The 10767-nt window shown below is 48.1% G+C and overlaps 4 protein-coding genes across 4 annotated transcripts in view; 1 reads left to right on the top strand and 3 right to left on the bottom strand.

Moving 5' to 3' along the window:
* Positions 1-10767, top strand: part of LOC140325438 (UDP-glucuronosyltransferase 2A2-like) — a 197240-nt gene that overhangs the window by 39433 nt on the left and 147040 nt on the right. The window lies entirely within an intron of this gene.
* Positions 7-1302, bottom strand: CRTAP (cartilage associated protein). Its single transcript, XM_072403276.1, has one exon. It carries the CDS (start codon positions 1286-1288, stop codon positions 155-157), a length of 1134 nt encoding a protein of 377 aa, XP_072259377.1. The 5' UTR covers positions 1289-1302; the 3' UTR covers positions 7-154.
* LOC140325448 (germ cell-specific gene 1-like protein) overlaps positions 5208-10767 on the bottom strand; it is a gene marked incomplete in the record, with an annotated part of 8714 nt that continues 3154 nt past the window's right edge. Inside the window, 3 exon segments of the mRNA XM_072403285.1 lie at positions 5208-5540; positions 6161-6272; positions 7484-7636. Coding sequence (XP_072259386.1) covers positions 5258-5540; positions 6161-6272; positions 7484-7636 — 548 coding nt within the window.
* Positions 8626-10683, bottom strand: LOC140325439 (E3 ubiquitin-protein ligase TRIM11-like). The gene has a single exon (XM_072403272.1). The coding sequence runs from the start codon at positions 10621-10623 to the stop codon at positions 9043-9045; it is 1581 nt and encodes a 526-aa protein (XP_072259373.1). The 5' UTR covers positions 10624-10683; the 3' UTR covers positions 8626-9042.

Genomic DNA, 10767 nt, shown 5'->3' with positions numbered 1-10767 from the left:
TCAGCGCATAGAAAGTCACAGAGTTCATGTAGAGTTCAGTACCAAAGAAAACAAACAGCACCATAGAAAATGTTTACAGATCACTTGCATCCAATAGCTGATCCAGGTATTCCACCACATCGCCCTCATCGTCATCCAGCAGGTGGCGCACGGCCTAGTCGTACATCTCCTTCTGTTTGCTGGTGATGTTATAATAGAGGGCGGCCTCAGGCCGGGGTTTGAAGTTCTCTTCGGAGAGGCTCCACTTCTCCATGTGATATTGGTAGTACGCCATGTTCTGCTTCATGACTTGGTCATCCGGGTCAAAGAGCAGATAGCTGGCCACGCATGGGGCGGCATTGCGCACGTCATTGAGTTTGTAATAGGCAAATTGCAGGTAGTGGTACATGGTGGCCACAAATTTCTCCACCACGAAGCCCCCGATGACCGGGGTGAGCTCAGCCTCACATTTCATTTTACATTTCAGCACTTCCACGTAATGGTCGGCCACCGACGGATAGAAGTCCTTGAAGTCTTTGATCTCTCTGGAGCCCTCGCAGGCGGCCGTGCATTCCTGGAAGGCTTTGAAGAAGTCGGGCAATGCCAGCTCCATGTCGGAGATGGAAGTTCTCCAGTTCTCCCCGTTGTAGGCCCTGACGGCCCGGATGAAGAGATTCTCGTAGTTCTTGCTCTCCAGATCCTTGATGTTGGGCTCGGAGTCGGGCATACTCTTATAGTACGCCATGTTCCTTTTCATCATCTCATCATCGGGGTGCAGCAGGAGGAAGGTATGGGCCGCCGCAATGGCCTTGGCCAGGTTGTTGGTCTTGAAGTAGGCGTATTGGAGGAACTTGTAGGGTTCCCGGGCCTGGAACTCCAGGATGGTATCTCTGCTGGGCTGAGACTGGCGGAAGGCGGGGAGCCCCTGCTTACAACGTTTCAGACATCGGGCTCTCATCAGAACATCTCCGAACACCCGCAGCTCGGGGAAGTCATTGAAGCGACCCTGGGAATGATTCCCAATTAGGGGGCCCTGGGGGGATGGGTTGTCCCCCATCCGGACCGTACTGCAGTTCAGGTTACAGAAGGCCTCGCTGTCCCTCAGGAGCCGGTACAGCCGCAGGCTTATCTCCAGGTAATGGACCGTCTCCGGCCAGTTCTCATTGCTGTACTGGTCCAAGCCGTACTTATAGGCAGATTCCAGGGGCATCAGCTCATCCCGGGGGTAACTTCCGAAGCTGTAACGTTCATACTGAGCATTGACCGAGAGGGCCAGGAGGAGGACGGTGCAACAAACCCAACGGGCCATGGTGGTACCGACACAAGGAGCTGGACAAGGGAAAAACATCAGGAGGTTATCAGTGAATCAGGAGCATGTGACACAAAATGTGTGAAAGTGACACAACATGAGTGAAGGTGACACAAAACCAGTGAAAGTGACACAACATGAGTGAAAGTCACACAAAATGAGTAAAAGTGACACAAAGTGAGTGAAAGTGACACAAAACCAGTGAAAGTCACATGAGTGAAAGTGACACAAAATGAGTGAAAGTGACACACAAGCAGTGAAAGTGACACAAAATGAGTGAAAGTGACACAAAATGAGTGAAAGTGACACATCTTTATAAATGATATAGAGTTTGGGATTTCTGTGTTTGCAGATGACACCAAACTATGTCATGGAATTAAGTCCATACAGGATGTCTATAATCTACAAGCAGACCTGGATGTACTGTGTGATTGGGCAGCCAAGTGTTCTGGGTCCCGTATTCTTGGTCCCGTGTTCTCGGTCTCGTGTTCTCGGTCCCGTGTTCTTGGTCCCGTGTTCTTGGTCCCGTGTTCTCGGTCCCGTGTTCTTGGTCCCGTGTTCTCGGTCCCGTGTTCTTGGTCCCGTGTTCTCGGTGTTGTCCAAGCTGGAGACACTCCGATACAGGCGGTGTCCTGGCAGCAGAAATACAGCGCGGCCTTCCTGTGCGGTTTGATCAATATTCACATTGTAGGCAGCTTTTAGAAGCAAGAACAGGAGCGTGGATACAATAAGGAAGTTTCGGGGTCCATATATAAGTCTGGGCCCCTTTGTATGGTGGCCCCATGTGAACACTCAGACAGAAGGAGATTCCAGGTGTCTCCTCCATGTCCACCCTCAGCACGTCTACCATTCGGGGCCACTGGAGATGTAAAAGGTCTCCCGCAATTGGAGCAAATCTTCTGGCAGAAGTGAAATCACCGTTATATGAAAAAGGAAAAGAGAAAATGCCAAACCGTCTGATCAGCATTCTGTGACACCAAATAAATGTAACTCTCCATCTCCTCCTCTCTGTGGTGTCACACCGCCCATGATTCCATACAGACACACCCAGTATTGGCCCCCAAACCGGGCAATTGCCCGGGGCCCCAGCTGTAATGCCCCCCCTATTCTTACAGCAGCCGGAGGATGATGATACAGCTCCTCTTGTGTCCTCTGCAGCTCAGCTTCATGGTTGTCACAGAGAGTTCTGACAATGCTGGGGGCTCCCAGGGGCCCATCTCACAGTTATAACAAAACTAGTCTGATGGCAGCAGGGTGGCTCAGTGGTTAGCACTCCGGCCTTTGCAGGTCCCAGGTTGGGATCTCGGGCACTATCTGCATGGGGTTTGTAGGTTCTCCCAGTGTCTGTATGGGATTCCTCCGGGTACTCCGGTTTCCTCCCACATTCCAAAATTATATGACTATGGGCTTTGTACAGCACTACGTAATATGTTGGCGATATATAAATACTGGATAATAATAATAATGGTATTGTATAAATAAGGGAGCCAGTAAGAGAATTGCCGGGATTTACATCCAGAACCAATCGGAATCCAAGGCTGCTGATCTATAAAAACAGAGCTGTGATATTGGGGATAACAGTAATTCCGGATCTCCCCTTTAATATAAGATTGACGTCTTTGTTTGACATACCAGCCAGGGTGAGACATTTCCCCGTATCGGATATTTCTGTATCTGACAACCTCCATCCTTCCTCTGCTTTATAACACGCATTGTGAAAGTTGGAGTTTTGTGTCTCCAGGGATCATACAACTCAGGTAATGTTAGTAGAGTGACCTCTGCCTGAACTCTGAGATGTATGCTGAAATTAATAATAATCTTTAAATTTCCAATATACTATTCTGTATAAAGTAGTAGTTGGTGATTTGTAGCTGGATCGTCATGGTGAGCATTGTGAGAACCATATGTAACCTGTCCTGGTGAACCACAAGTCCCAGGCATGCCTAGTTCGGTCCCTGTGAAGTTCGTATTTTGTGGTGATTAATAATCTGGGGGTTGGCATTACATAAAACCTGAACTTGTGAAATTATCACACATCATACTCCATGTGGCCCCTCACACAGCCCGCACCCTGCTGTCATTGGATGCTCCTATTAGTCCCGCCTCTGTGGTCAGCATAGAACAAGCCATGTGTGCCCAGCAGGGGGAGCTCTCACTGATTCCATCTTGTTGCTAAGGACAACGGCACTGACACAGGGAGCCCGGTGATAACACAGCAACCAGGAAACCGACTCCACCTGAATATTATTTCCCGGCATTCCCTTTTATTTCATGCTGCGGCTAGAGTTCAGTTATTATTCTTAGATTCGTCTTTACGTTTCTGTGTCCATGCTCTGTGTGTTTTGACTTCTATAACAGTGTGCGCGGAATCTGTGAATGTAGGGTGAATGTAACTTACTAACCCGCAGACATTACTATAACATTGTGATTGCTGGGACATTCCTGTGTGGGGTGGGAGCGGGGTGACCCTATAGCATAACTGCGGTTGTCAGGGGTAACGGTGCGTGTGCTAAGCATGTGGTCTGCCTGTGATGGGGTGTGGCAAGGGGTAACAGAGGGGTAACATTGGCCCGTGACGGCCCTTCTCAGCCTGCCGACAGGACGCTCGTCACCGGGGCCACCTACATCGGGGCCATTAGTAGCGGAGTACTGCCATTTCGGGTAATTGCATCTGCAGACTCTCCTTCCTGCTTTGTAGTGCCGCACCGGGGGGCTGTGTGTGAATTGAGGCAGTAACCCTGAAAAGCATGCAGCCAGTGAAGTCAGAGTTCCTCCTCTGAGTCAGAGACAACCAGGTGGTTAGGGTGCGGGGCAACACACAGATTTCTATTGGCTGGTTGGGATGTGTTGGCAGCCAATCACTGAGCGGCCTTGAGATGTCACACACAGCATGAAGAAGGAGCAGACACATACATGTGCTGCAGGAACACGTGTGATCACATGGAAATCTGCATGCCAATCATTCCTAATGGGCCCCTAATACACCTACAGCAGAACTGCGCTGCCCCCTGGGGGCCCATAGAAATAGTGCAGGCCGTTTATGTGACACGTGTCATTGCGTGTCCATGCAGCAGCACATGCGTGTACAGACCCTACATAGGCCGTCATGTGTTCACCGGCAGTTCGGTGAATTTGGTGAAGTAAAGGAATTTGTTACTGCGTTGCTGATTGGTTTTCTGCTGGATCTGCTCAGTGCTGCCCCCTAGAGGGGATATCTACAAATCTTTTATACAATAATGGAAATAAGGAACAGCAAAAAGGTGCAACAACAAATGAATTCCAGATAAATATTAGAATATATTGTGGTTGGCCCACATTCAGCCCTGATTGGTCAATCTGCATTCTCATTGCTGTCCTGGTTACAGTCTTATGTCTATTGGTGGATGGCAGAATTTGGGGGATAAACCAATGGGCATTCAATATTCTATAAGAGCTTTAGTTCCACTAGAGACAATCCCCGATAATCAGCTTCTCCCATCGGCCTGTTAAATATTGTCTTTTATTCTAGGCAAATCACAACCAGTCCCTGTTGATCCTGCCAGAAATCCATTAATCTGATAACTTCCTGTGTAGTGTAGGATTGAATGTTATACTGCTCATCATCTTTGTCCGGGATGGAGTTTAATCTTTTCTCCCTTCAATGAAGAGGAATGAAAGGGTTCTGTAGTGGGAACACACTTCCTGTTCGAGGGTGACAACACTGCTCCTCCATACAGTACATTGCGTGTGTGTTGTCACTCTAAGACAGGAAGTGAGTTACTGGCAGGATCATCAGGTGAAAATAAAGAAAAATAATGCAGCCACCACATCTAAGGATCAATAAGCTGTAATAGGGGGTTAATAATCGATTTAGCTTTTGGGGGTCACTTGTTTGGTGACCATTCAGACATTGCTGGCAGATGACAGAGCAGGCGGGGGAGGCGATTGCAGGATTTTATTAGAAAAGGATGATAATAACAGTAAAAATTATCAATATTCCTCGCACTGTCTGTGGGGGAGGTGGCCGGTGCTCCTGTATGCCGCCTGGTTTTGGCCCCCGATCGATAAATCCACAAAGCCGTCCTGATTGGCCTGTATGGTGCTGACGTAGACGTCCCACACGGGCCGGGAGCCGTCTTGTTCCAGGGTTTTGTTTTGCAGACTCCGCTCCAGGTTCCTCCGCCTCTGTTTGAACTCCAGGATGGTCTTGGTGTATCTGTTGATGGTGGTGACCGAGGCGGCCATACAACATGTGAACGAGCCCCAGGCCAGGCTGCAGGGGGAGCAAAACAGGATTGTAATATCATTCCCAAACAGCAGGGGGCGCCCCATACACACCATCATATGTTCACCTGTCTGTCCTTAGCTGATGTGATAATTTGCCTCTTGTCTACAGAGCTCAGTAGCTCAATCTACCTGCATGTGAGAACAGTGACCCCTCCCCCTGCCTGGTGTGGGAGCTCTGCAAGGGAGAGGCAGCCAATGGTGACCCCCCGGTGTTATCCACTGTGCCGTATGTTGGCCTATAGGTGGCTCACAGGTGACATTGTATTGTGCTGGACAGGAAGTCACCTGTAGGATAAGCCCCTCCCCCAAGGAATCATTCCCATTGGCCGGCTTTGCTGATCCAATCATTTTTTTCCCTCCATCAGACGGAAAATCCAAATCACAAAAAATTCGATAAAACGCTAAATGACTTTCTGATCATTAAACATTTCCCCCAGCTAGGAAAGTCCTGACTCAGCAGTTCTGCTCTAGGGGGAGGGGCCTATCCAGCCGTCTCCGCACACTCGGCGCCATCACTCTGGATGTGTATGATCACATGGAAGGGCAAAAGATGGATCTAACCAATCAGGAGAGTGGTGGGGGAAGGGTTGTATAGGGGTCCCATACCAGTATGACCAGCCGTAGTCCCAGTTCTGGGGTCTCCAGTCTTCGGGGCCCAGATTGACGGTCATCTGAAAGACGGTTGTGTACATCATGTGTGCCACCATCCCCAGCAACCCTGCAAAATACAACCGACCAATCAGAGACACCGAGAACAAAGAGGACCGGTCACTCCCGAAATATCCGACATCCCGGTCAGTAATAAGTTCTGGTATTCCGGATCTGAAATCAAATCTCAGCATTCTGCCTCCGCTACAGAACAATCACTCCTATCAGAGCCCTGCCCACACTCCTCTCCCCACCTATCAGAGCCCTGCCCACACTCCTCCCCCACCTATCACAGCCCTGCCCACACTCCTCTCCCCACCTATCAGAGCCTCTCTCTGCCCACATTCCTCTCCCCACCTATCAGAGCCCTGCCCACACTCCCCTCCCCACCTATCAGGGCCTCTCCCAGTGGTTAAAGTTAGGCACAAGGTGGGAGGAGCTGAAGGCTAGGATCAGGAAGGCAGGGGATGTTTGGGGCCCAGGGCAAAGTTGATATGGGGCCCCAAATGTACAGCATTTCAGTTCCCTGCACCCCCTATAATTCTGACTTTTGGGGCCCTGGAGAAGGTGGCGGCTGTCCTGTTGTAATGCAGGAAGGAATGAGTTAAGCTAACAAGGGGTTAATATCATGCAGCAGTATGGGATTTCAGGGGTAGTCAGTGGGCTCCCAGCAGCTCTGTCTCTGATTGGTTATTCCGCCACCATGATGTTTTATTGTCGGCTGCCATCATTCCGTTTATGATTCCTTAGAAGTTTCTGTTTAGTTAGCAGATTTGAGATTTTTTTTACCCAAATGACTGAAACAAGAACTGTCTCCGCTAGCGGCTTTCCATTGTCTTGCTTTACGTCCTCTAACTTGCATTATAATAACTGTTATAAAATGATTTCTTGCTATGGCAACACAGACTAATCTCTCAGACAGTGATAAATGAGGCCACCAGGCTTCCAACAACAAATAATAATCCAGAAATACTGCGAATCGCCACTAGATGGCGCACATGGACAGGGTTCAGTACTTGTGCACAAAGACTTTGAGACTCAGCAAAGTGAATTCGGTGAATCATTACCCCACAGGGTTCATTCACTTAGCTTAGTGAATGTGCAGAGTTCACTATACAAAGAGTAACCAAATACATGTAAGGAAGTCTGCAATAAGTAGGATTGTTCCTTGCACATAATTGGATGTTTCCTCTCCCGCAGGCTAGGTGTGATAAACGTTGTATGGAGATCATTCACTTTGCTATGTGAACGGCTCATTCTCTATAGAAAATACGGAAATACCTGACAATACGGTGAAAATGGCGGCAAAGGCATTGAGTTTGAGCCCGTCAATAACAGACGTGTAATAACAGACTTCTACGGACATCAGACTGACTCCGGTGAGGAGTAATGTGATATAGAGGAACTCCGCCACGATGGAGAGCCACAACACACCTGCAAGAGAGGAGCGAGAACTATTTATACATTGTGCTGTATGGGCTGTACTGACACCGTCAGTGTGATCACTGCATCTATTCAGCATCTCACAGATCAATCCATGTGAGAAAATCTGCACAACTTCATCAAATGATTGAAACATTTCAAACACTTCCTGTACGATAAAATGTTGTCACCAAGACAGGAAGTGAGGAGAAATCTTCTAAATCTGTCCTCACTCCATCCATAACTGGAAGGAAGCTCGGAGCGGACAGAAGTTTTATGCTTTGCTCTATGCTGTCCCCATCAGGGACTTCCACCCTCACTTCCTCTTCCGGTGACACCTGAGGACCTGTCAGTAACTTTATAGGTTGCTAATAAATCCCAGCAACAGAATCATTGTTCAGAAAAACTTCTCCTTATTATAAAGATCCATCATACATATGACAGCTCTGAGATTCTGTGACTTGTAGTTCCTCAGATGCCTCCTTATTGTTAACAATACAAACTTTCATCAATGGTAATACACGGACTGCGGGGGCTGGACATGCACAGAGATTCTACTTTATTGGTGTAACATGCAGATCACATGACATCCCATATATGGATACAATGTACCCCCCCATACATGATCTAAAACAAAGGTCACATGACAAGCCATGTATGAATATAATGCCCCCCCCCAATATACATGATATAGGAGGCAGGTCACATGATATTCCCCAGTGTTCTCCCCGGCCCCTTTTATCTGGGCGCACCACCCAGCACGTTTCAGTAACCCCCCGGCTGTCTTTGGGTGCTGAGAAGAGTTGGGTCACAATACAGGGCCACCACCCGCCTAAAGCTTATAAAGATTTCTGGGTTGCACCCTGTCTTATATGGAAATACCATGCCCCCCCCCCAATATACATTGTACAGAGCAGGCTGATTGCTCCCCTTTATGTCACCCATGATATATACTTGCCCCCATGATTTCTGCCAATGCCCCCCTAATATGATGATATCCCCCCCCATACATGATCTAAAATCATACAGGAATAGGTGTGAATATACATGGGGTAGGTGTGAATACACATGGGGTAGGTGTGAATATACAGGAATAGGTGTGAATAAACATGGGGTAGGTGTGAATATACATGGGGTAGGTGTGAATATACAGGAATAGGTGTGAATAAACATGGGGTAGGTGTGAATATACATGGGGTAAGTGTGAATACACATGGGGTAGGTGTGAATACACATGGGGTAGGTGAGAATAAACATGGGGTAGGTGTGAACATGCATGGGGTAGGTGTGAATACGCATGGGGTAGGTGTGAATACGCATGGGGTAGGTGTGAATATACATAGGGTAGGTGTGAATACGCATGGGGTAGGTGTGAATACACATGGGGTAGGTGAGAATAAACATGCGTTTTTTTTCTTCTACCCCATTCTGAAGGTTCCATTAAAGTCATAGAAGGCTGCATGAAGCGGTTTGGTGAATTTGGTGGTGAATGTGTGAAGGTGTCTTATCGGGGTACATAGCTCATAGAAGGAGATCTGGCCGGCCTCATAATCCAGGTACAATCTGTATTTAGATTTAGAGATTTGGAAGGGCAGGCGGCTGGTAAGGCGGTCGTGTTTCACTGAGAAATAGGCGTTCCTGTCCAACGTTCCATCATATTCACTGTGTTTGGTCAGCCACCAGGTCTCCTTGTTCTGAATGGTGGCATTTTGAACCCCCATAGCAGGGTAGCAGACCCCTATACTTTGCACCCCTCCAAAATCAATGTCCCAGTAATGTGTTCCTGAAGAAAAGCTCCGGGTGCTGATAACCAGATTATGGATTGCAGGTTGATTGCAGGGCTCGTATCTTGTATAGCTGAATCCAAATCTCGGAGACACAGATTTCTGATCATCAGACACGTTGATACAATTACAGGTCTGGGTTTTATTTAGAAATAGTTCACTCGGACCCAGACAGATGCCAAACTTCAGATCATCCAATATGATGGCTAAAGTTTGTAATTTCCCTGTGATTGGCTGTACATCCAGCCCATTGGCATCAACGGGGTTGCGGCTGATTTCTAGGTTGATATTGAGTTTGAGGTCATTAAAGTCGCCTCTGCTTGTCTGTGGATCCTGTAGGACGGTCAGTGGATCGTTCACATGGCACAGCTCCTGGATGTGATCAATCTTTCCGGACAATTCTTCTTTCTTCTCTTCTAGTTGCTGGAAGAGATCGGAGACGGATTTTGATGCTCGCTGTTCCAGCTGGGAGATCTCAGCCAGGACTTCAGTCTCCAGGGAATCCACTAGTGATCTGATCTCTCCGAAGGTCACATGGAATCTCTGCTTCATATCAGAACTTTTCTTCTGGAGTTTTTCCCACTTTTCTTGAAGCTCTGTAACTTTTTTCTCAATCTCTACAGACTTTGATTTCAGATCTTCCAAACCTTTTAGTAGATGAGTTTTCTTTTTCTTAGCAGCGTCCTCCAACATATCCACGTGATGTCCTCTGTGCTCCCCAACCAAGCTGCAGGACACGCAGATACAAGCAGCGTCCTTAATGCAGAAATATTTCAGGAGCTCCTTGTGGGCCGAACATTTCCTTTTCTCCATGGAAGTGTTGGGATCCAGTAGGATGTTTTCTGGGGATTTGCTGTGGATTCTCAGGTGATCGGCGCACAGGAAGGCTTCACAATGCAGACAGGACTTTGAAGCCGGTACAAGGCCATGGATACAATATGAGCAGTGGGGGCCTGCTGGTTCTTGTGGTGCCTTGGCGGGTGACATTTTCTCTGCTATATTACACAGCGTTATATTCTTCTTCAGTTCAGGCCGTTCCTGAAACGCCTCTCTGCATTGTGGGCATGAATAACCCCCAGACGCCTCCGGTTTGTCCAGCACACCATCAATACAGACATGGCAGAAGTTGTGTCCACATCTCAGCGTTACCGGATCTGTAAAAATGTTCAGGCAGATGGAGCAGCTCAAATCTTCAAGCAAATCAGCAGAAGCCATTGCAGCCAGAATGAAAGAGAAATGAAACTGGAAGACGGGAAGACCGGAGAGCTGCTCACATCCTGTTGGTGGGGAGAGTTAGTTCTCATAGAAGTCTATTACTAGCACATCCCTTCCTCCTCCTCTTCCTCCTGCCCCTCGTCC

This window comes from Pyxicephalus adspersus, chromosome 3 (genome assembly GCF_032062135.1).
Source record: "Pyxicephalus adspersus chromosome 3, UCB_Pads_2.0, whole genome shotgun sequence".
Classification (NCBI taxonomy): Eukaryota; Metazoa; Chordata; class Amphibia; order Anura; family Pyxicephalidae; genus Pyxicephalus; species Pyxicephalus adspersus.
Note: the sequence above shows the minus strand (reverse complement) of the source record. Positions and strands in the feature narration are given on the sequence as shown.

Bases quoted from the DNA above. Each gene is read 5' to 3' on its own strand.
- CRTAP (XM_072403276.1), bottom strand. From the start codon at position 1,288: ATGGCCCGTTGGGTTTGTTGCACCGTCCTCCTCCTGGCCCTCTCGGTC.
- LOC140325439 (XM_072403272.1), bottom strand. From the start codon at position 10,623: ATGGCTTCTGCTGATTTGCTTGAAGATTTGAGCTGCTCCATCTGCCTG.